Source organism: Marmota flaviventris, chromosome 4 (genome assembly GCF_047511675.1).
Source record: "Marmota flaviventris isolate mMarFla1 chromosome 4, mMarFla1.hap1, whole genome shotgun sequence".
Classification (NCBI taxonomy): Eukaryota; Metazoa; Chordata; class Mammalia; order Rodentia; family Sciuridae; genus Marmota; species Marmota flaviventris.
In genome coordinates, this window is record NC_092501.1 from 89,495,795 (window position 1) to 89,521,839 (window position 26,045).

General features: G+C 36.3%; 1 protein-coding gene across 14 annotated transcripts in view; it reads right to left on the bottom strand.

Moving 5' to 3' along the window:
* Nucleotides 1–6,255, bottom strand: part of LOC114097611 (ankyrin repeat domain-containing protein 26) — a 101,449-nt gene extending 95,194 nt beyond the window's left edge. For 11 of the 14 annotated variants that reach the window (XR_011707366.1, XR_011707363.1, XR_011707358.1 and 8 more), the window contains exons 1-2: nt 5,756–6,080; nt 41–104 (exon numbers count right to left, since the gene is read on the bottom strand). Coding sequence is in view for 3 of the 14 variants with exons in the window: in XM_071611389.1 (XP_071467490.1) it covers nt 41–72 (32 nt within the window). In the remaining 11 variants the exon portion in view is untranslated. The other 3 variants (XR_011707359.1, XR_011707361.1, XR_011707367.1) reach the window with 3 other exon arrangements.
* Between the last annotated feature and the right edge of the window lie 19,790 nt (nt 6,256–26,045).

The window sequence follows — 26,045 nt, forward strand, 5'->3', positions numbered from 1 at the left end:
AACTTAAAAATTGAGAAAAAAGAAAAAAATAAATGCATACCAGAAAAACTTTAAGTTCTTTTGTAGTAGCATCCTTTGGGTCAGTCAAAGTTAATTTCTTTACCCTGTTGAAAAAAAAAAAAAAAACACTTGTGACATTCTAATGGTACAATCTTTTAGACTTACCTTAGAAAAATCTTCAAAAGAAACTGCAAAAGACTTAAATAAATTTTAAATAAACATTATCTTCCACAAAGTATATTTTAATTGAAAGAAACTGAGGAACATTAATAAACTAAACATGCTGGGAGCTTTTAAACCCCTGGGAATTCATTTGCTTTATAGCAATGTGCTTTCTCAACATTAAATTTTATTCACTCTTGCTAATGAAAATAATTTGCCATAGCAGAGAAGAATGAAGACAACAGTGTCCTATGACATCCTAATCAATATAAAGAGAGGGTATGTTCTAGATATCCTTAGTGGATAGTAGGAAGAGGAAAAAATGCAACTGATTAGAAAGCTGAAAGCTAGCTGGAGTTGAGTACTGGTCCAAGAACAAATGTTTCAGATGCAAAGGAATCCCCTTGGAGACTTATGGAGAAAATGCATTTAAATAAAAATTTAGATAAAATTTAAATGAACTAATTTTTGAATTTAAAGTGTATGTGGAAAGTTGGGAAATTTAACATAACACGACTTACAGGGAGTAAAAAAAGTTCACCATTAAAAAATGAAAAAGTAAAAGTGAATCATAAGCTACAAATAACCTAAATACAATCTTTTTTTTAAAAAAAATGAAATAAGCATGATGTCAGTATACCCCATTTTAGAGCACAGATATATTCTGTTTAGTAGGCTGCTAGGAAAATATCTGTATGAATAAACAGAATACCTAGTCAATTATAAAATGGAAATTATACTTCTAAAATTAATTAGGCACATACTTCATAATACTTCCTTTGAAGAAACAGCAAATTAGCAAAGCAACTATATAAAGAAAAAATACTTTTAATGTCTAATTCTACTGCAAACAACTCACTACATACATATAAGTTGACTTTGTTTTGTTTGAATATTACTCTTATTGCACTTAATACAGAGAAATATTCTCTAAAACCCTCTCTATGGCATCTTCATATTTTAATATTAGCTTCTTAGTCATATTTTTTTCCATTTTACCAAAGCTCATCACTTCTTTGTTTTGTCTGGAAAATTTAGGGCAAAGAATAGATAAACAGATGGGGCAGAGCAAAAATAGTATATATAAATGATAAGCAAATACACAAATAGAAGTATTTTCTGAAGAGAGAATATCTACAAGCAAAGAATTTCTATAGGAAAGAATACATTATGAGTATTTATATAATTTAAAAATGATGAATTTTCACATAACCAATGCTTGGTTTAAAAAAAAAAAAAAGTAATGACACTTTTAGACACTCCTTCTAGCTATGTTTAAAATTTAAGAGAAAACTAAACAAAAAGTAGTTGTGGGGCCCACTTCAAAGTTCTGAGAAAAACATGAAGAAGCTAAAAGTTTAGAAGGAAATCTTAAGAAAACAATAAAAATGACCTGATAGGCCACATGAGGGGGAAAAAAATGCCCAAAGAATTTATATTATTCTGCTTGATAAAGACTATACAAAAGATACAACACTAGTCCAAGTATATGAAGAGATAAATAGTCAGATCTAAGAAAATGTTATTGCAGTCAAAGAAAAAACAGATGTAGCCAATAGTATGTGAAATTCAAATTAGGCATTAAACTACCTGCAAACTGCAAACCACAAACATTGGGATCTTTTTTTTTTTTTTTTTTTTTAGTTTCAAGCACCTGAATTACCATTACAGAAGTCTTAAGAATACAAGCAGCTCTTTCTGGGTTGGATTTCCTCCAATTTGTTGGCACTCTGAATTAAAGGTCACATCTATAAGGCTTCTATCAGAAACGTATACAAATATTAAGATCTGATTGGACTAATAAAGGAAATAGGCTTTCGTTTATCAAGCAGCAGTATGTATTTGGGCACTGCTTAGAACATTTTGGGTCCCTTCATTTATTGATAAGAGTACTACTATTTATCACAAAGCTTTGAAAATAGTTGGAGTATGCCAAAAATTAATATTCAGTAGTTGACTTGGAGCTGAGAGCATTGCTGAATTCAACTAGGATTTCCAATTTTGTCTACTAACAATCATGTAAAGAAAACTTCTTAGTGAAGTGTGTCCTAAATCATATTCTTTTCTTAAAATCAATTACCACTTTCTGATTTAGTTCAGAAAGGCAGAAAATATGTCATGTCCATCATTCTGGGTTGTTTAAATCAGTACTATAACTAATAGCAGATTTAACATGAGACTCTCAACACAGAAATAGAATAAGGGTGATAAAGCAGAGCCAACTATAAATCCTCTTAAAAATCACAAAGAATATCCTTTTTATGTAAGTCCATTCTGTATCTGTCACATCTTCTCTTGAAATAAAAAACAGTTGGTAAATTCATTTAACTACATTCATTACAGTGTTATATGCTCTACAAATCTCTATCAAACCAGGTGTTATTTTGACTATTTACACTTTTCATAAAGCATAAGCATACCTATAAGCTAATAGGTATTTTCTTTTGTACTTTTCATATCATGTTCCTACAAAGGAAATATCACTTCTCATCACAGGTTATCTGTATAGATAAAAATGTCTATTTTCTCCCTATTTAAGGTTCCTAGAAAGTTATAAATTTTTAAACAAAACTACTACACTATTATGAGTGCAAATAAATAAAACTCCAAAGACAGTTTACTCAGACAAAGCTAGTTTATAAATCTATTCATATCATAATGTAACTAAGGCCTTTCTTTCCACTTCAGAATATGGATTCTATGAAAATGATATCCCAAAGCATAATTTAGGCCATTTTGAAAAAAAAAATCAATTACAAGAAGTTCATAACTGTTATTTGTATATCTTCTCCTTTAACTGCTTTGTTTATTACAATACTCACTAAAGTGGAATGGTAACATTTTATCAGCTATGTATAGAAACTAAAATTTATCACATTCCTATTCAATTTGAATGTTAAAAATGATTTCCTGAAAAGCCCTTTTATTCTGTGTGCTTAAAGTGAGTTTTGAGTTTAACTTACATTGAGTGCCCTCTTTTCTTTTATTTAATTTTTAGAGAACAGAGAAGCAGTAGGTTTCTTAAGGAAGTATTGAGTTGACCAAACCACTGAACATGTGTCAAGTTAAGTAATGGAAGGAATGAAAGAATGAAGGAAGGCAGGAAAAAGGACTTTAAAAAGCTCTAAAGCTCATATAAAATTTGTTTTAAAACATTTATTTTTTAGTTGTAGGTAGACCTTTACTTTACTTTTATGTGGTGCTGAGTATCAAACCCAGTGCCTCACACATGATAGGGGAGCCCTGTACTGCTGAGCCACAACCCCAGCTAGCATATGAAATTTTATGGCCCTAATGATCACTTTACATAACTTTATATTCACTGTATGAACGTAGATGCAAATGAATCAAAACTGTAAATTGTGTTTAACTACATTAATAAAACACTACATTTAAAAACTCCAGTACAGGACTGACTAGGGCTCTAGCTCAGTGGCAGAGTGCTTGCCTAGCATGGGTGAGGCACTGGGCTCAATTCTTAGCACCACACACAAAAATATGCAAATAAAATAAAGGCATGCTGCCCATCTACAACTACAAAAAATAAATAAAAAATTTAAAAAACTCCAGTACACTGATAATATATGTATCCATAACTCATAGTGACAGAAAAAAATAAACAGGTCCCTTGACAACATAAAACATTTGCCAAGGTAGGGCACAATGCAAACTCGAAGATGAAATTATCTCAAAGTTCATATTCAATTCAGCTTTGACCTCTGAGACAGATTTCCTATTAAACACACCCCTTCCTGTCTCCACTGCTGCCTAACCAACCTATTTGAGGGAGACAGTGCAAAGATGTGCCTTCCAGGCAAACTTTTGTTTTCTGAAGTAAACCTCCCCCAAATACTTAAAGTTGGAAATGTCCACTTCCTTGGAAAGTGTCCACTTCAGGATGTCACATTTCTCCTTTGAGCTTCCCTGCTACTATGTAACTATCCTTCCAAGTAGACTGTGAGCATGTTGGGAGGTAGATCTTTTTAGCAGTTCTAAATCCATGATCACTGAAAATATTACATTTTACACACTCCCACAGATATGTGACCCTCTCCTCCTTCCTGCCCTTTCTGAAACTCACCCAGGCCCCTTGGTGCTCTTCTTGTTGCCAATGCCTGCCCACCTGGAAGCAACCAGTATTCAGTACTAGAGGAATAATCCTCAAGATCAAGTAATTGACTGGATTTCAACATGTGGTGAGAGGAAACCTGTGTGGGGGGGAAGCATATGAGCAATACCGATAGCAGCTGTCCCTTAAGGGGTTTAAATCTGTTGGTTAAAAAGCTGAGTAAACAAATACACAGATGGGTCTAGTTCTTGGCCATTCAGGATTCTGAGGCGCCTCCCAAGGTGGCCAATTTGGCCTCTCTTGACTCATTCTCATGCAAAATGCCCTTTGGCTCCCCTTTCCAAAGCCCCAGCCCTGTACACAGCCTTTCTCTTCCTATTCAGTCTAATCAAAGTGTCACCCTAAATGCCAGGTGCCCTGAGAGCACCTACCTAAGAGCACTCAGAGTTAGGACAGTAAGACAATTTTTCATCCTTGGGCTACAGACCCAAACACCCACACCAAGGGAGGGCCCACTTCCAGGTCAGGGCTAGGGAGAAGTCTGGCCTCAGGGAAAGGGAGAGATGCATGTGCCACCTCTGCCACCCCAACAACTGCTGCCACACTTGCGCCTCAGCAAGCAGGAAGGGTCCTAGGGACCTTTGCTTTGCCAGGAGGACCTTTGTGGACCTACAGATAAAAGCCAAGGAAGAAGCTCTCCCTTTTGCCAGAGGTGTCTGTGCCCCTCCGACATTTCCTCTCTGAATACCCTGAGGCATGATTTCACTCCAAATCCACCAAAAGTAAAGATTCCAGCCCAAAGGGAAATAAAAGTACACACCAGGACAGATCTGGGGGGAAGCAGGCAATGCTAGAGCATGCACTTGGTAAAGAGCTCCCTCAGGGGCAGCAATTAAGACATAAGATTGTCCTGAAGAGTCACGAGTTTCTTTACTGTCCTTTCTTGTGCAAAGAAAAGTACTTTGGAAATGAACACCTAAGAACCTAATTTAGGAACAAGAGGCGTGCACTAGCCCAACTGAATAAAGATCAGCACTTGGATTATTAAAGTGTGTGTTTCTAAATCAACACATTTTTACTGTGTTTCTCTAGGGTGGTGGGGGGGAGGGAAGAGGAGGAAAAGACAAGAAATGATTTTTAAAAGAACAGTAAACAAACACACATCTGGTGTTTCCATACACATTTTCCCCCAGCTGCGGTCTCTCTGGAAGATGTATTTTGCTTATTCAAAACTAAAAATCCCTGAACCAACAGCGAAACTCTCCTTTCTCCCTTCTCGACTCCTCCTTCCCCCATTCATAGCAAAATGCAAAAGAAAACAAATGGTGATGACCCCAAGGCTGAAGCAAATTTGACTCCTTACACTCGCCCCCTGGCGCGGAGAGCAGGCGGCGGGGCCAAACTCTGCTGCGGCGGCGGGAGGAGCACGGAATAAAGTCGCAGCCTGGCCCGGGGCCTGAAGGTGGCTGGGACAGAGTGCAGGGCGGAGGTACAATGTCCCAGAATGGGGGCGAAGAAACTTACCGCGACCGAGGACACAGTCGGCAGCGATCCAGAAGGTGACACCCGCGGTTCCCAGACAGACAACCCAAACAACACACCCACGCGCGAGTCGCGGCAGCTGCTGCGGGCAGATGGAGGCGCGCCAGGATGGGGGCTGAGGAACCACAGCCGGCTGACCCGCCGTCACATAAATAACCACAGCTGGCTGTCGTTGGCGGACTTCGAAGGCTCTGTGCTTGAGGCCTGGCGAAGCTGCAGCCCTGGAGCTCCCTGCGCCAGCCGGCGTGTCTACCGCTTTCTGGGAAGCTCAGAGGCCCGCGCCTTCTCTTGCAACCACTCCCCCCACCCGGATCTCCTGCGTGTGTGTATGTAGGCGCTAGTGGGCGTGCATACACACCTGGGCCCTCGCGTTGTTGGCTGTGCAAACTGTTCACTCACCGTGTGCTGAGCTGCCTCCTTCCCAAGGGGCCCATTGGGGGGGAGACAAAACTTGCTTGTTTTGTCTTTAAGCTGTCACTGTAGTCCTTGTTCTTGATCCAAAAAGTGGTTAGGAAGTAGCCGTAGCCGGATAAGATGCCTGTCTCCCCATTCCACCTATCCCCACTGTTTCCCAACTTCAAGGGAGGGGAAAATGCCTGCCGGGCAGAATATTGTTCCAACTGTCAGTGGAGCCTCCAGACTGATGTCAGTTCACCTGTAATGTAAATAACTTGCTGGAGAACTTGTTTGTTCTGCACCCTATCTTCCCCCATCCCTACCCTTCTGCCCACCTTCTGTTCTGCCTCCTCCTGCTTTCCCCAGTTAGCGAGTCAAGGAAATGGGGTGAGGAAGGAGAGGAGAACAAAACCACATACTGTATTGGCAAAACCAAGTTGCGTCTGCTGCTTCTTGGCAGTCCCCAAATAGGTCCTCTCAGCAGATGTAGCTGCTGGCAAATGAAAGGGGATTCCACGTGAAATACAGAAAGCCTCAAAGGGATTCAAAGCCCTTGGTGGCAGGTAAAGTACAAGGGAGTCAGAAAGGGAGACCTGAGAGTGAGTTAACACACTGGTCTTTATTTTCCCCTTGTGCACCTCTAGGTCCTGGGATGGAGACAGGTTGAGTGTCTTTCTCCCTCTTCATTGTAGTGGCTCCTGCCTCACTTGGGCACAGGAGTTCTTGGGCTTCCTGGTGGTCAAGCCCAGGTCACCGAAGCGGGTCTAGGGAGAATGGAGCCACGAGGTTCTGAGACTTTCATGAGTACCCTTAACAGTTACTGGGCAAGCAAAAATAAAAAGGAAAAAAGAGATTGCCAGAGCCTGCTCCATACACACTTCAAAGCCAAAAGCTCCAGTATGAGGGATGCTTAGGTCTTTTGTCTAGCACCTGTTCCCAGCTCCCATCCACAGGGTGTGACAAGGCTTGCTGGCCATGGCCAGCTAAGGACCCAGGGAAATGACAGGAGAAAGGCAAAAGGCAAGATAGCCCCAGTGGGCAGCAAGACCTGAATCAGGGAGGAGCTTCCTCCTGAGCCCCTTCCCAACCCTAGCTCTGGGCAAGCAGTCCCTCTCTGCCATTTCCCACCAGCCCACCAGTCCCTCCAGCCCTGGGGCTGCTGCCCCCCTTCCCCCCCACACCTTCACTGTGCCTTGCTGCCTGAGCCTGTGCTCTGCTCCTAAGTCAATCTCAAAGTGTGGCTTTCCAAAAGGCGCTGAAACTTTCCTCCAAATAGCTGCTGCCAAGAGGCAATAGTGAACCCAGCCTCGCCCCAGGGGACTTCTTCCTGACCTTCCTTCCTGGAGAAAAACCAGAAAACTTTAGCATCTAAGTGGCAGAAGAGAGGGTGGTATTGGGGAGAGGGGCCAGCAGCACCAACTTGTCTCCCTACTCTTCCCTTTTCTCAAAGGGCAGCAGGCCCTTTTATATGAAGGCACATGGCACAGGACACTAACAATCCCAATCAGAACCCACAGTTTTCCTGGGGAGGAAGCAGCCCTGGCACCCACATTTGTAAACACACCTTCAGGTTATTTAGTGAAACCAATTAAGTCAATAAGCCATGGGGCTGGTCTTAAAAAGGCGGCCCCAGGCAGTGTATGAGGACCAAGGTAGAGCTGGGCAGTTATTAAGCTTGCGCTTGCTCCCCTTGTCCCTCTCCTCCCTTCCAGCCCCCAATTCTGGCCACACTGCAGACACAGCTGGCTACCAGGGGCTGCCACCTTGGCACCTACTTGTTGATGGGTGGTCAAAAAATATATTAATTTGTAATTCCTTGAACTCACCCACCACCCTGCCCCAGCTTGGTTGAGAACACTGCAGGCTTTTTTTTTTCTTTGTCTAGGCTGCTGGAGCCAGCAGGGGTTTAGCACTCTTTACAACAGACTCCAAAAAGGTTCAAGTATAATAACAGGAAAACTGGGTTTCTGCAGCTGAGGAAAACACTGAAAAGACAAACAAGGAACGAATAGTTTTCTTTTGCACTTGTCACTGGTCAGCTCACTGGATCATGCCAGGCTTAAAGGAAATGCTACCTATAGGAGAGAGACTGAAAGCCAAATCCTGTCCTTGAAGTTCCCACCCAGCTCATAGCCACAGTTCAGGTCTTCTTTGGAGCACATGGATCTGCAAAAGGCATTTAAAGAGATTCCAAGGAAAAGTTAAATTGGATTACAGCAGTTTCAGCAAGAGGACCTCGAGGTTCCCTCACAAAAAGTTTATTTGATTTCTAGTTTATTTTATGATAAAACCACCAATCAACAAAATCTGAAACACTGCTCTTTTGCTGTCCCAAGGAAAGGTAAATTCATTTGGAATGATGTCTGCTAGAGAATCTTGTGCAAAATAAACCACACGAAATAAGACTAACTAAAGGTATTTTGAAGAAAAGTGAGGGACGTGAATGACACACTAGAAATGTTGGTTCAATTTTAAGGATAGTCTGAGTGAGCCGCATGGATTTTTAGTTATTTGTTATAAAAATGTAAGGAATAATTATAAATACTCACATACATAATCTGTTTTCTCCAGAACTTTGAGTCTAACAAAAACTACACTTTTTTTTTAGCGCCATCTTATTGGAATATTTATGACTTACACCTAAATTTTAACTCACTTGTTAGATGTCTGGAAGATCACAATTTTTAAAAATATTTTTTCCTCCTAAAGATGCCACTTTCAAAGTTGTATTACTTCAAATAGACTGTTCTCTTGCCAGCTTACTATTTTTCACTTCCACTGTAGTTTTCCAAAGATGAGCAAATAAACAGACTCCTTTTCGGCAGTCTATCCCCACTCTCCTCCCAGATACATTTTAGAAAAAAAAAAAAAGAAAATTCTAGTTGCACCAAAGTCAAAACAAGGATAATATGTATTATAATGAAAATTGTATGTAGATGTTTGTGAAATTGGTGGAGTTACACCACCATCTGTCGTTAAGCTTCAGAATTACAAAATTTGGGACCTATAATAAATTTTAATGAGCTTCCCCAACATTTTCTTTTCTTTTTTTTTTCCTATACTTTCCATTGTGTTTCCATAACCTGTGTTCTGAATTTATGAGGATTCTGGGGAAACAAATGTTTGTTCATAAGCCCTGTACTTCTACCAGGATTCTCTACTCTTCAGAAAATAAATACCCCACATCTGTCAACCTGAGGATAAAGCCCTTTCAACTCAGCTGTGTGTCGGCAGATTTCCATCACCCCCAGACCCTACTCTGGGATCTAGTAAGCTGCTGATATGAACCATGAAGACTCAACTTCAGGGGCCAGCAGTTTCTTGCAGTAAAAAATGATGCCCAGTTCTTTCTTGAATAAATACAACCTAATTTTTGTTAGTATATCTAATCTCAAACATATAAATACAATATATCTCTGCTAAGAAGTTGAATGCGAGTGTCAAAAAATGGAAGATAGTTAATATTAGGTTCTAGATTTGATAAATCCTGTTGGAAAGACAAAGATGGTTTGCTCTGGGATAGGGTATTGCAGACAAAATAGATTCTATATAAAGGAAGATTTTATCCAGGTGAATATGGAAAAGGAACAATTACCAAATAAAGAATTCCAGTACTGAATCAGAAGCCTATATCATACTTTGAACACTGTCTTTTTTTACACAAAACTATGATGATGTAGTATTTATATTGTGTCTATATTTCTAAGAACTTCAAAGTATTTCATTGTATGATGTTGCACCCCTTTGTGTGTTAAGGAATTAGTTATCAAATTTTTATTTTCCAAAAAATAAAATGAATCAAAACAAAATGCAATGGCTTGCTTATATTGATACTAGAATAATAGGTTGAAACATACAAAATTGTCTATCTTTGACCTACATAAAAGACAATTTCATATGATTTAAGTTAAATCTCTGATATTTATTTCCTGCCATATTTATTCAAATCTGTAGAACTGACTGACATAAGAGCCCTTTGCCTGTTGATGTTTCTAACATTAAATTAGTCTTAGAGTTGATATGTCTCAGAATTTGTGAAATTTTAAAACTAAAGGAAACTTCATGATAGTCTATTCCAATCCCTAAATTTTAAAAATCATAAAGCAAAAGCCCGGATGTAAGAACAAAGTACCATAGCCAGTTTGTAGAATTTCAATTATTATTGAGATACTTCATATTCTAAACATAACCACCCTTATTTCTCTTATTCCAGAAAAAGCATTTTAGTCACATACTCCCAGGTCTTTCCATTTTCTTCATGTCCATCAAATTGCTTTGGTTCAGTGATAGCAAAGCCTATCATATCATATTTACAATCCTGAAGATAGTTAACTGTCTTGTGTGTCCTCCACACTACATAGGAAAAAAGAATATCTGATGAATTGTTTCTTCAAAAGTCAATTAACTACAAGATTTTTTTTCCAATCCTGTAAAGAGGTGCATCACTGTTGATTGCCTGTGCTCATCATAGAAAATCTTATGGTAAGAGATGCTAAAATAAGCCATAATTTATGATATTTTTTAGGGTTAATTATCTTCAGGGACTCATTGGAGGATAAACCCATATTAGCAACAAATTGCCTTCTGTGCACTTCAAAGAAATGAAGGCTAATATGAAGCCATGAGAAAAATACAGCACTGTTTTGTTTTTTAAGCCATGAGTAAAAAGAGAACTATATCAAGTTTCTATATCAGTATAGATTTTTATTTTGAATATTATATGACACTCATAACCAGTGTACTATGCCCCAAAATATAGTGAAGTGATTAATTGTAAAAAGCTACATAAAATTTCAGTTATTTGCCCACTTTTCATTCTCCTGATGATCCTCCTTATTCTTATTGTCCTTTGTATTTCCTTCTCCTCTTTTTCCTCCTCCTTTTTTGTCACTATTTTCACTATGTCAACTTCTAAAATTTCCCACAGCTATATTTTACCCAAATACCAAATCTGTCTATTTGATTGTTTATTATTGCACCATCAGAATGGTGTGGAAGTACCAGCTTGCCCACTATCTTCTTAGCCACCTATATTTTAACCTCAACTTATTGTCAATCACAATTTAACCCACATCCAGTCAGAGTGGCAATATACAAATATAGCAAAAAAGATCTAAGTCAATCCCTCCATCTTCTCATATCCAAATAACATTTAGCTTTGTGTATTCTTACCTATTTTCTTCCATTTCCGTCTTCCATCTACCCCCAGAGTTGCTACCTAACTTTTATCCTTCACAAATTCTTACTCAGTCATTCTTATAACTTTCCATCACCTTACAAACAAAGATGTTCATATCTCTTTGTTCCAGTACTTTCCCCTTATTACTGTCGAAAACATCTGGCATCTAGAATCTGTCAAAGGTCCCCTAATAAAATAAAACGTTACATTTTTGCCTGTCACAACAAATATGCATAGCAAGTAGATGTTTAAAAAATCTTTTTTGAAGGAAACAATCAATAACATTAAGAAAGACCTACAGAATGGGAAAAAAATATTTACCACACGCAACTCAGATAGAGCACTAATCTCCAGAATATATAAAGAGCTCAAAAAATTAACACCAAAAGTACAAATAAGCCAATCAATAAATGGGCTGAGAAACTAAGCAGACAGTTCACAGGAGAAATACTAGCAATCAACAAACACATGGGAAAATATTCATCATCTCTAGCAATTAGAGAAATGCAAATCAAAACTACTCTACTATTTCATCTCACTCCAGTTGAGTGGGCTCTCTCTTGTCCAGTGAGGAGGTCCATGGAACAGGGTAGAGGTGAGTGTGGCTGCAGAGTCGCTAATCAAGACCTCTGGAGACCAAGCAGGAAGCAGGTCTGATTTTTTTTTTTTGTTCAGTTGATATATATATATATACACACACACACATACATACACACACACATATTCAAATGAAGCACAACTTCTAATTCCTCTGGCTGTGCATGATTGTATATATATATACACTTAGGCAGTAGCTAGGCAGATTATAGGTAGCCACCCATACAATTGCTGGCTAACTGTTCTTGCAGCAACCAATTGAGGAGTGGGCCATGGAGAAAGCTCAGGGACTATAACAAGCCCAGGGCTGTGCCTATGGGTTAAGTGTTTGCCACTCACATGCCTAGCACAGGGGAGTGGTTTGCCACTCAGACACCCTGAACTTATGCCATGTATGCAGTACTCCATGCACTTGTCCCCACATCCAGTCAGAATGGCAATCATAAAAAATACAAACAATAATAAGTGTTGGCAAGGATGTGGAGGAAAAGGTACACTCATACATTGCTGGTGGGACTGCAAATTGGTGCATCCTCTTTGGAAAGCAGTCTGGAAATTCCTCAGAAAACTTGGAATGGAGCCACCATTTGACCTAGCTATCCCACTCCTAGGTTTATACCCAAAGGACTTAAAACCAGCATACTCCAGGTGATGCATCCACATCAATGTTCATAGCATCCCAATTCACAATAGCTAAACTATGGAATGAACCTAGATGCCCTTCAATACATGAATGGATAAAGAAAATGTGGTACATACACACAATGGAATATTACTCAGCCTTAAAGAAAAAAATGAAATTATGGCATTTTCAGGTAAATGCATGGAACTAGAGAACATCATGCTAAGTGAAATAAGCCAATCTAAAAAAAGAAAAAAACCCAAAGGCCAAATATTTTCTCTGATAAGTGGATGCTGATCATATTGTGTGTGGGGGGCGAGTAAGGAAGAATAAAGAAACTTTGGATTGTGCACAGGGGAATGAGGGTTGGAGGTGGAGCTGAGGGGATGGGAAAGATAGTAGAAAGATATTGATATTATATATATATATATATATATATATATATATATATATATATATATATATATATATATATATATATATTACATTATTGGTGCAATCATGCACAGCCAGAGGAATTAGAAGTTGTGCTCCATTTGAGTACAATGTGTCAAAATACATTCTGCTGTCAGAATAGAAGGAAGACCAGTAGAATAGAAGAAGGGAATCAGAGGGAGGAAAGGAAGGAAAAGAGGAGGTACTGGGGAATGAAATTGATCAAATTATACTGTTTCATTGTGTGTATACAAGAATATACTATAAAAAAATCAAACAGTTATGTATACTTATAATACACCAATAAAAAGTAAAATATAAAAGTAAAAAAATCTTTTTTAAAACGAATGAATGAAAATTATACGCCACAAAATATATTTATATATTAAGTATATTCTGTCACAACATTATCAGATTTATTTCTACCTATGTATCATTTTTAGAAAATTTGTGAGTCTGCTTTGCTACCAAAATATCTTACTAAAACAGTTGTAATGGAATATTTTCATTATTTTCCATATTAAAAAAGTTAACACCTAGATATAAAGGTATATTAAATCTGGCATTCAAATTCTCAACTACATCATTTAATGGCTCAACATACATTTATATACTAAGCAATGTGGTAGGTATTCTGAGTATTAATCTGAGAATTAAAGATGTATAAGCTTAGAACCCTGGCCAGATTATATTCTAGTAAGAGAAATACAATATATAAGTAGATCATTTCAGTCAGGCATGCATTTCAGTAAAATATAATATAGAGGTAGTTCTAGTACACTGTGGAACCAGATAAAATATTACTGGAGGCTTCAGTTACAAAGTAACACAGCCCTACTTTTTAGTTAATTTTAGCTCATCACTTAAAAAACAAAGTTAAAAATACAACTTTTGATAAAAATATGTAGTTCATCAAATAGCAGCCTTAGAAAACTTATTGTCTTTGGAAAAAATCACAAATTTGTGGTAAAATAATAGATAGTTATATAAAAGAAAATGATGAGTTATCAACTGTGAAGAGGCACTAAATCAGTTCCTTTAATTATTTCATGTTACTCTTGCTCATGGAATACACTTTTATCCAAATATTATTCCTAATGTGTCATAATTTCACCACAAGATATCAGTTTTGAAACAGAAAATGGAAAGAAAGTAAAAGCAAAAGAACTGACAAGGAAAAAGGAAAAGAATTTATAACTGTTCTGAATTGAAGAAGGGATTTGCTTGTTTTCTTCTCCCATTATCTTCTCTAACTCTCAATAGAGGAAAGACAAGAGGGTATCCTGGAGAAAGTCATAGGGAATTACATTCCCCTTTGTCTTCTCCCACCAACCACCTTGTTCTATCCTATCTAGGCACATGCTGGTTTCCTGCCTCTCATCTTTCACTCCAGTCCCTCAATAAATTAATATTTATCCCTCACTCTCAGTTGTATATTCTCACCCGTCAAAATTCCTTCCCACTTCTCATTTAATTCAGGAGAGCACCTCTTCCTAATTCTATTTCTCATCTTTCTTCTCTTCCAGATACATAAACACACAATTATCATTGCTCCATTAAAGAGCAGAGATGGTAATATAAGGAATCAAGGAACAGGAAAACTAACGTGAAAATAAAATACTAGTATTCTTATTTTTGTTTCCTTTGTGTTTTTTTTTTTTTTTTTTGGTACTGGGGATGAAGCCTAGAGGCACTTTACCACTGATCTACAACACCCATCCTTTTTCTATTTTTACTTTTTGTTTTGAGGTAGAGTATCTATGTTGCTGAGGTTGACCTTGAATTTATGATCTTCCTGACTTAGCATCCCCAGTCTCTGGGATTAGAGATATATACCACCACACTGAAAGTCCATCCAATAAGGGAAAAGTGAAACACATACTCTTATACCCTGTGAGTGAACTGATAGAACCTAATTGGAAAACAATTGGGCTATTTGTGTTAAATTAGCTACATTTTAATCCAAAAGAAATGACCTGATATGCAAATAAAGAAGTTTTATGTAAAAGATTTTTGTCATTAGAATTTTTTAATAGCACATTATTTGGAAACAATATAAAATGTCAACAAAATACAATATAGTCTAGCCAATAAAATAATATTTATGGGAAGGATTAATGAAATAAACTGTTCTTATATTATTTAATGGGACCATAGCATACAGGAATTTATCAAAAGACGACCCATAAGAAACATACCATTGTGATACCACCCTTCAAGAGGGACCATAATAATCCTTACCTCCTAGAATTAATGGCCTTGTGTTGTCCCTTCCCTTAATGTTCAGGCTTACTTTGAATGACTAATAGCATATGACACACGTGATCGTATGCTACGTGAACTTATGTAAAACAGATGGTGACTTTCATCTAGGGGTCTGGATCTATGACTTATATCACTGGCTCAGGCAAGCTCCATGTATGATCACTCTTAAGCAGATGCCTAAATGGTGGGCAAGTATAATATTGGGCCAACAGACAGGAAGAACAGAGGCTCCCTGTGACTATGTGAGTGACCTTGGCAGCAGGATCTTCTTTGATAGTTGTCTCTATTAGAGGTAGTTTAGATTTTGGCTAACAATTTGATCACAACCTCATGAAAGAATCTGAACAAGAATCCTTCAGGGCGCATACACAGCGGCAACCTGAGCAGGACACTGCCACGGCCCTAGGTTGGGGACCCCGGGGCCTAGGCTGCAGCCCAGGAGAGGAGCCAGGCCGGGCGGGGTCAGAACCCAGGTGTGGAGGCTACAGCAGCCCAGGCGGCCCAGGGGTCCAGCAGGCCCCAGGTAGGGACAGGGCAGCCAGGAGCATCACCACCTGCCTATGCTGCCTGAGGGCGCTTTCTTGCCCTGCCACTTCAAGGACCCCAAGGGGTTGTATTGCAAAAAATGGATGCTTCTTCCTGCACATGCACCCGGACAGCAAGTGGACGGGTCTAGGAGCAGAAGACAGAGGGGTGGTGTCCATCAAGGGAGTGTGTGCGAACCACCACCTTGCCATGAAGGAGGATGGGAGGCCGCTGACTGTAAATGTGTTACGCAGGAGTGTTTCTTTTTGAATGATGGAATAAAATAACTACAATATTTACGGGTCAAGGAAATAACTCCAGTTGTCCTGACCAGATCTCCGAGGTCCATCCTCTCGCACCTTAGACATTCATGCTGGCAGCAGTTTATGCGGAATGAATATGGCTGGAGGCGGCAGATGACGTACATATCCGTCTTCCTGAAGGCTGCAGGACTGGTGTGCCGTTGTCCAATACGCAGGAAGAACCTGAATTCGGACTTTATACCAGTCTATTCAAAAATTTCTCGAACTGCTGTATCTCCTACATAAAACAAACGTGCAAATTTTAAGGATCAAATTTTATCATTGAAGATTTATAGTTAAAAATCTAAAAGTTCAGAAGCAAGCGTTTGGCTGTTTTCAATGCAAACTCTGCCTTCTGGATGTCCTGAGATACCAAAATTATTTTACTACTTTACTCTTAAGATGCTTTTGAAATACTGAATATTTCTTTTGCTGGTTGCTAGTTGGAGGCTTAGTCACTTGTTTGTTTTTAGGGTCATATCTTTTTAACCTCTTCCTGCTCTGTTTCCCAAACAGTCAAAACAGGTTGAAAGAGCAAATGCTTCTGTGACCATTCAGTTATGTTCTCTAATAATGCTGCAGTGAAATTCCACTACAGAGGGTTTTCACATTGCCTTTGTTTCCTAAGATAAGATTTCAAAGAACTTGGTTTCAGTCCTCAAATGCCAGAAGGCAATAGTGCTTTCATCAGCAGTTTTCAAAAGTCTAAGGCTACAGGGGGTGGGGGTGTAGCTCAGTGGTAGAGTGCTTGCCTAGCACTTGAGAGGCACTGGGTTCTATCCTCTGCACCAATGCATAAAAAATAATAAATAAAATAAAGGTATTGGTTTCATTTATACCATAAATGAATAAATAAATGGTTAGGGATATATAAAATGCCAAATGTGGTGCTACATACTAGTGATCCCAGCAACTGGGGAGGCTGAGGCAGAAGGATCCCATGTTTGAAGCCAGCCTCAAAAGCTTAGTGAGATTCTGTCTCAAAATAAAAAGAACTGGAGTATGTGGCATGATGGTTAAACACCCCTGTGTTCCATCCCCAGTACTAAATACACAGATAAACTACACTAAAAATTTTATAACACATTTAGGGTTTTCATTTTCTATTAGATTAGTTTTTCAATTAAATGCAAAATTTCTGTGGCAGGATTTTTATTACCATTAGCATATTTTTTGGTTTGTCTCCTGAACATCCAGGAAGACCACCTAAATGGGTTTCACCCAGTTTTGTGATTCTGTGTCATTGTTTCTAGAAGCATTTATGAGAAGCCCTCAAAAAAAGCTGCCTTCCCTGACTACTTTTCTGGGAAACTTCACTTGCCACAGACAGGCTGTTGTTCAAATACCTGTAAGTGCCTTTACTATTGTTTGTCAAAGAGTAAGTGACTTTGCCTTCTTAGTAACCCTTCTGGTAAAAACAGTAAGGAAGACAGAGTAGAATGGGCTCACCCTGTATGCTCTGGTTCTTCTCTATCTCTATAGTCCCCTGAATGTGCTGTAGTTTTTTCTCTGAGAAGCAACTCTGGAAAGATGCACAGGAAGAGTCCTGTGTTCTAAAATTTAAGGCACTTACCTGCTATTTTTCAATTACATGCTGACTTCCCACATTAAGATTTACCCATAGTCTCAACATGACTCATTTTAAAACTGAAACCATTGGGGGTGTGACTCAGTGGTAGAGCACTAGACTGACATGTGTGAGATGCTGGGTTCAGTGCTCAGCACTTCAGGGAGAGGAATGTGGAGGTGGTGGATTATGACTGAAGGCATAGAAGAACAATCTAGGTTAAAAGAAACGTTCCTTGGTAAGAAAAATAACTTTAATCTGTATATAATATATATTTGTTATTAAAGTTATTATTAAAGATGGTGGAACTGGTCTTAATATTTTAGATAATGCCCCCCAACTCTTGTTCATGTGTGTACTTTTATTCTTTAAATGTTCTGAAAAATACCCTGGGGACTCATCTAGCACCTAGTAGCGCTAATGAGAAGCTGGGTTCTGAGCTCATGAGTTCAGGCTGTCTGTAGGTCCTGGAAGCACAAGGCAGGCTGCTGAGCTGGCTGTTCTGCCTGAAGTCAGAGCTGCCTGGATAGTTCTGATTCACAGCAGTACATCACTGATAAAGCCTGAAAATGGAAGGGCAAACAAGTGCTTCTGTTTCTGAACTTTAGGAGACCCCTTCATCTCTTCCTCAAGGATTTTTTTTTTCAAGTTTTTTTAAAGTTATACATGGACACAATAACTTTATTTTGTTTATTTATTTTTATGTGGTGCTGAGGATCGAACCCACAGCCTCACACGTGGGAGGCAAGTGCTCTGCCACTGAGCCACAACCTCAGCCCTTCCTCAAGGATTTTTCAAAAGGAATTTAAATTTTTTATCAAAATAAAGTGACTTGTCCTGTTACGCCTTTAAAATTATTTTCATATACTGTAAGCTCAAATGAAGTAAGATACACTGTTTGACAGGTGTGAAGTACATAGAAAAAAACTAAGAAGTTTTAATTTTATTTTTGCTGATTAAGAGATATGTTTAGCTGGGCATGTTGATGCATGTCTCTCATACTAGCAACTTGGGAGGCTGAAGCAGGAGGATCACAAGTTCAAAGGCAGCCTCAGAAATGTAGAGAGACCCTCTCTCAAAATAAATGAGGATGGGGATGTGGCTCAGTGTTTATTGCTGCTAGCTTCAATCTACTAAATCTACTGGTATCAAAAAAAAAAAAAAAAGAGAGAGAGAGAGATGTGTTTGAGTATGTCATCATAGTGTTTTGTTGTTTAATTACAGAACAATAATTAGATGGAGTTTATATTTGTTTTTTTTATTTTGTAATGTTTAATAATAGGGTTAGGTGGAAATAAAATAATAGAAAAAAAAATTTAAAAAGAATCATTCAGGTAAGCCCTTCCTACATACCTAAACCTCATAAACAATGAACTAATCAATGTTTTTTGATTTCAAGTTGACAATTTAGAAGTGTTTTGTTATAAAGCAACAGGTAACTACTGCTACTATCATAAGAATGGTTATATTCGAGAAGGACTTTTATATTTTTTCCTACTTTTCATATTTCCACAATTTTCTCCAGTGAAGTTTATTACTTAATATATGAAAACAATAATTGTATAGAATTTGTAAAAAGTGTTTGAAAAGACAGTGACCTATGTGTCTTTTAAAATTACCCTGATAAATATCCCTAATAAAGCTGGATTTACTTCTAGCATAGTACATAAATTAAATAAAATTGTATTTCAACCTCTTTTTGTTTTATTTATTGAAAAAAGTGGTAGTATACATTCTATAATATATGCAACATTTCTACATGTGATAAACATATTCATGAATCAGTAGTGCATTTGAACATTATTTACAACATTGTTTCTAAGAAAATGTGTTCCAAGTCTTAGACAACCCACTTGATATATAATCCTTTTTGACTTGGCAACTTTTTATATATGCCTATTTAAAAAATTATATAGGAGAAATACCCTTTAAGCTTTGATTACTTTGAACAGGATCACTGTTAAAGTATTTTCAGTCTTATTAAAGGTAAATAAATTTTTTAAAAAATTTGTGAATTGAGAAAATAAGACAAGATTCTCACTTCATATTAATCATAAGAAATAACCACTATCTCTTGAGGTTTTCCTAATTAGGTTATGGCATTGCTACATTATTTGAATAGAGAAGGTGAAAGCAAGTTCTAAATGAATTTAGCAAAAATTGTCAAATCAATACAAATGTTTTTATAAAACTAAAACAAACATGGTAAGAAAAATAAGTTGTCTGATCTATTAGTAATTATGCTTTATATTTTCATATTATTAAAAAATATAATAATTTTATGCCATGTTCATTTATTGAAATGTTTAAATCATGAAAAGTCATAGAAAATCATTTCTGGATGCTAATAATATTGATTATATAATCCATTTTGATAATATCTAGATCATCTTGTATATACAAACAAGAAGATAAAATCAAATATGCATATAAAATAGTTTTGTAACAGTAACATGCAACATAAATCTACTAAATATTTGATATTTCATACTATTCTTATAGTAACTATGAACAACAAAAGTGTCTTGCTGAATTTCAGAAGACTATTAGAAAGAATATTATCAGAGGGTTCATGATTATAAGTAAATGTGGTTCCTCTGGTCAGAATATATAATATGTATTAGATTCACAAATTTCTGCTAAAGTGAGATTTTGTTTCCTTATCTAAATATTCTCACATTTTCAGACTTATTTTTGAAATTAAAAAAACATTTTATTATTTCTATGATCCTTTGTCCATCATGTGGTTCATTCATTTCTGTAACAATTCTCTTTTCTACATACTCACTAAATTCTGTGAATTGGGATGAAAGAAAAAGATGTCTGAACTAGTGAAAGAAATGCATGATATTTTAACTCATTGCAGAAAACTCATTGAGACTTGTATTTTTTTCAAATAAGTGGGACATTAAGGAACATAAATCATAAAGTATCTTTGCAAGAAACAAATGGATATATGCTAAGCAAAAATCCATGTTTATTATTCTATGAACCTATGTGCAATCAAGTTCATGTAATTTATTTTTAGATAAAAAATAAGAAAACTCTGTTTTTGGAATAATAACATTAGAGAAAGGACACTCGAAAATAAACCAATGAAGACAATTTGCCCTTTGAAATATAGATAGTAGGATGAGCTCTACCTTGCAGATTTTCTCAGGGAAATGTAGTGAGCAAATGTAAGAATTTCAAAGAAAAGGAAGCTCATACAGTTCTTTGTGAGAATTAGAAAAACAGATCGTAAAATAGAGACCCTTTTACTTCCTGAATTCAATTCAACTAAGTTCATTTGGGCAAATATTTATTGAGTTCATATTATTTGTCAATATTTAATACCTTAAAATCATAATCTTTGGGTTGGATGGGGTCTTAGCAGTCAAGTAATTCAAGATTCGTCCCAAAGAATGATTCACAGTATGCATTTATATTATGAAGTGATATATCTTGAGTATTCTCATTAACAGTTGTCAAGAACCAGAGTCCAGTTATGGCTGGTTACCCACGCTCCACAATTTTTGCATTTCAAAGTGAATATCCTCAGAGTTTTTCTTGACTGCCTGCTGAGCAGTTTACCTCTAGAAATGCATTAGCCTAACTGGATAGCCTTACTTCTTGAGAGACTACCTTTCCTGCTTCCACTTCCCCAAGCAAACCTGGACTCTCCCTTGCCTACTGTACTTCTTCCTAAATATTTACCATGGAGCTCTCTCTCAATCCTTCCAGAACAGGGTCTGGAGTAACACTTCTCTTAGGTGACTGAGCTTTTGCATCACCTTCTCATTATTGTCTGTGGATATAGGAGGGGATTTTTACCTTACTCTGCCTATCTGAGGGCATTCCTTAATTCTACCATAAGGTCATCAAGGACTTGATGCTTTAGATGGATCCCTCCACTGTAGAGAGCTGACAGCTGGAAAATAATATACTTAATGAGTACACTTCTCCAAGCAGGCATGTTGGTCTCGTGTACTTCTCCAGCAGAACCTCTTAAAAGACTTCTTTAGAACCGTCTGGGATGCAGAGATGTAGATGCTTAAGTTTCCTTTGCAGTAGATGTTTGCCCTGTATTGTGCTTGCCCTATAAGCAAGTAATATGCAACATAAATCTACTAAATATTGTGGTTGCCCTATAAGAAATGCCAGGTCCTTGAGTACTCACCAGAAAGAGGAGATAATCTTGAAATAAACATAAAGGATCATCATTTACATTTATGTTGTGTATATAATTTGGTCATTAAACATAAGATGAGGTCTAAAAAGGCTTGTAGAAAATGAATCTGTGTTGAGATTTGGTGAAGCAGGCTCAGTTAAAAGAATTTTATTACAATGTATCTTTACCATTTTTAGCCACTAATAAAGCAGAAGTCACCATTACTTTGCCAACAATAAGCATAGATTTCTAAAATATAATCAGAAAATTAAACAAAAAGAAGGAAGATTAAAATATTAGCTAGCAATATCATCTTTTAATTATTTAAATAATGATAGTAGAAACAAAAGCAAATTTGCCATGAAAAAATGGTTCATTTCATTAATACAGATTTATGATTACTGTATAATTTGTATAAAAAGATTTACTGAGAGAAGTACTAATACAAATGGATATTTGGGGGCTGCGATTGTGGCTCAATGGTAGAGCACTTGCCTAGCACATATGATTCACAGGGTTCGATCCTCAACACCACATAAAAATAAATAAATAAAATAATGTTATTAAATGTTTATTTTAATTTGTTAAAAATGTATATTTGTATATATACAAAATGTATATTTGTAAATGTCTAGAAAAAATGTGGTACATCATAGCATGGAGTACAACTTAGTAACAAAGAGGAATGGACTACTGGTATTCAGAGTAACTGGGATGAAATAAGGACATTCTGTTAAAAAGTGACAGAAGCCAATCTCAAAAGGTCATAGAGTTTATGATTCCATTTATTTGGCATTCCCAAAATAACCAAATTATGGGGATAGGAAGAATTTCATGCCTTTCATGAATTAGGTTTCATGGATAAGGGAAGTGGTTCTAACTATAAAGAGATTAAGAATTAAAAAAAAAAAAACTCTTATAAAGAAATTCTGCACCATAAAGGGGCAAATAGTCTTGATTTTTTTTTCTTCCAAAATATTATTACTGTTTGCTCTTTTCTGAATATAAAAGTTAATACATGATCACTGAAAAAGTAATATACTTAAGACATAAAGAAGAAGTATAGAATAAGTATAACCCCACCACCAAGAAATTATAATTTCTTCTAGTATTTGTTGTTATTGTGGTTTTGTTTTGTAGTACTGGGGTTTGAACCCAGGGGCTGTTACCAAAGAGCTACACCCTAAATCACCATTCCCCCATTTTATAATTTGAGACAGGTTCTCACTATTGCCCAGGCTAGCATTGAAATTCTGCCTCAGTCTCTGAAAAAGCTAGGTAGATTTTTGTTTATACAACTCATATGCACACACATACACATGCACATAAATTTACACTGACATTAGTTTATGTTTTTTTTTTTTTCCTTTAAATGTGCCATGAATATTGCTGTATATAAGCACAGAGCTACAGTGGAACATTTAAGATTACAAAGTATGACAAAATTGTATGAGTGAACCACCATTTAATCAATAATAAATATCAGTTTCTGATAAGATGCATTAAAATTTTATATAATAATTATAAATTTGTCAACTTGGTCTTATAACTTTTTTATTGCCAAATATCCTTTTAAACATTAATTAAAATCATGATTTCTTTTATCTTCTTGAAGTGCTATTTCTTTTATAACTATGAAGTATCTCACTTCATCCTCATTAATGATTTAAATTTTCTTTGGAGTATGGTTTTAACAGTTTCTACAAATATTTGGAAATGCTATATGTTGTACAATTCTATGAACATTTTAATTTTTCTTGCAATTTTTAAAAATTTTTTAAAACCCTAAAACTCTTTAGAATAGGTTATTTTGTTTCCAGATATGTGGGATTTATACAACCTTTATTTTGTTCTGGTAATTTTTATCACATTTGGCCACAGAACATAGTTTATATGACATTTATTAATGCAACATAATATTAATTCTCTTATGGCCCAGCATAGGAATAATCTTTCAAAAAAGTTTCACATAAAAATTAAAACAAAAGTTGCTTATGGAGTTTTGTCTACTAGGTTGTTCATGTTACTTGTATTTTTCAGATCTTCTGAATCATTGCTTGCTTTATGTTTTCTCAATTTAGCTGCTTTAAGAAGTTTGTAGTAAATTATCCTACTACAATTATTGATTGATAATTATTGATATCCCCATTCAAGTCCAGCATTTGCATATATGTTCCTGGATATATCATGTTGGGTAGGATGTCCTCTTAAACCCATTCTACAGTGAAAACATCCTGAAAATCCCTTTAATACCCCTTCCTACCAAACGATTTAGCAGTACAGTTTCTGTTGGGTATCAGTTGTGATGGCAGGCTGTTCACTGCTACAGCCCTGGGCATCATATCACAGTATGGAACCACAAACTGCTAACTAGTGAAAAGATCAAAATTCAAAACTGCAACTATGGATTCTACTGACAGTGAGTTATCTTCATACCATCATAAAGTAAAAAAGTCATAAGTTTTACAAGCACCTTCTGTATATTTTATCAGGTTATATTTTTGATACATATGTTATTAAAACATTCTTGCTTTTCAATTACTTTTATAAGAACCGCTTATTTTCTAAAATCTGTTTTTTTTATTTTCAAAAAATGGTGCTTTTGGGGACTTGACAATGTGATATCACCTTGCTGTCAGTTAAAAGTCAAGAAGTGTACCTGAGTGGGACCATCTGGTAATTTCTTTGGGATCCCCAATACTGGAGTGAAGAAGAGGCACAATGTTCCTCACCTGTCAGAGATGACCCACTCTGTCCCTTGAGTATATCCCTTTTCTCTTCTCCCCTACTAATAAACTCTGAAAAAAAAATGATGCTGTCAGTCTCTTTATTATTCTAAAACTACAGGTTTCAGAGAAGCAATTGCCACATAATCTGCTTTCTCTCATCTCCAACTTCACCCAACTCAAGCTGGAAACTCTTGATTCATCTTTTATCTTAATTTAGAAAAATAAAAAAGATTAATTTTAAATACTTTTTTGTTAACCCAGAGAAGTGTTTAGATAAACAGTCCAGATTTTAATGATACATTTTTACAAATTAACTTTTCATTGGAAATGATGTAGTAAGTCTTTTGGTTTGACTCAAACTTAACGTGTAGAAACTATTTTCCTTATGGACATATTTAACACCTAGAAAATTGAATTTAACCTGAAGTGACTTTTTAGACAATTGAAAATAGTTAAATGGATAGGTTCATAGTATTTTGATTAAAAGATTCTTAAAATTAATCCACTAAATTTCATGTTTGGGCCCTCCAACTGTAATTTTATGTTAGTAGTTGTACAACGTTTTCTTTGATAAAGAATTCACAACATCATATTTTGTTTTCATATACTCTAACTTTGGAGATATATCTTTATCATATGGGTTGGATTTTTCTTCTTTTCTGTTTGTTATTTAAGTGTATCATTTTTATTTTAATACAATTAAATTTAACAAATACTATAAAAAAGAAGTTGAGCTGTATAGTTCACTGATACTGCTCTGATTCACAATCAAAGTATTTAAGAATTGATTACAGCATATGATTACCTCATAACATCAGAACAAATTTTAATAAACCAAAAGTGCTACAGAAACAAAGAACAATTTTAAGTGCTACATCAAAAAAAGAGAAACAAAAATAAAAACAAAAACAAAAAACCTGGTAGCTCTATATATCAGGTTTTTTATTTATCTTTTTTCTACAAATATATGACTTTTTTCCAAAAGGAAAAAGTACCTTGTGTTTATGGATTCTGTAAAGTGCTAAATTATCTCTGGCTTGATAATTATCTATTGCCTTAAAAGGTCCTTTAATACAACTCTGGGGCTGTTGTCAAGGGGCATTGGCAATAGTGTAGAGGTCAAATGAAGATGCCCAGGTCCACCAGGTCCAACCAAGTCCAGCTGGGTTAATAAAAGTCACAGCTTCCAAATGGGGAGCCAAGAATGGCTGAATTATGTTTCATATTTAAAACTTCCTGGTACTTTTATACCTGGCTTTCTCCTTCCTGGTGAATCTAAAAGTTTCAAGATATGATCAGAAATTTTTCATGGTAGAATAGCTGGATGAGATTCTGTTTCCAGAAATTGAATAAAAAGTCCTGAAAAAGATCTATTAAGCCCAGTTTTCTCAGCTGGTCTCAAAGGTATGTTGGGGTCACTTTTGGAACTTCCCAATCAAAATACTAATCCTTGTTCTCTTTTCCATAACGAAGGTCTGGAGTTGCTGCTGGAGGTCAAGGACATC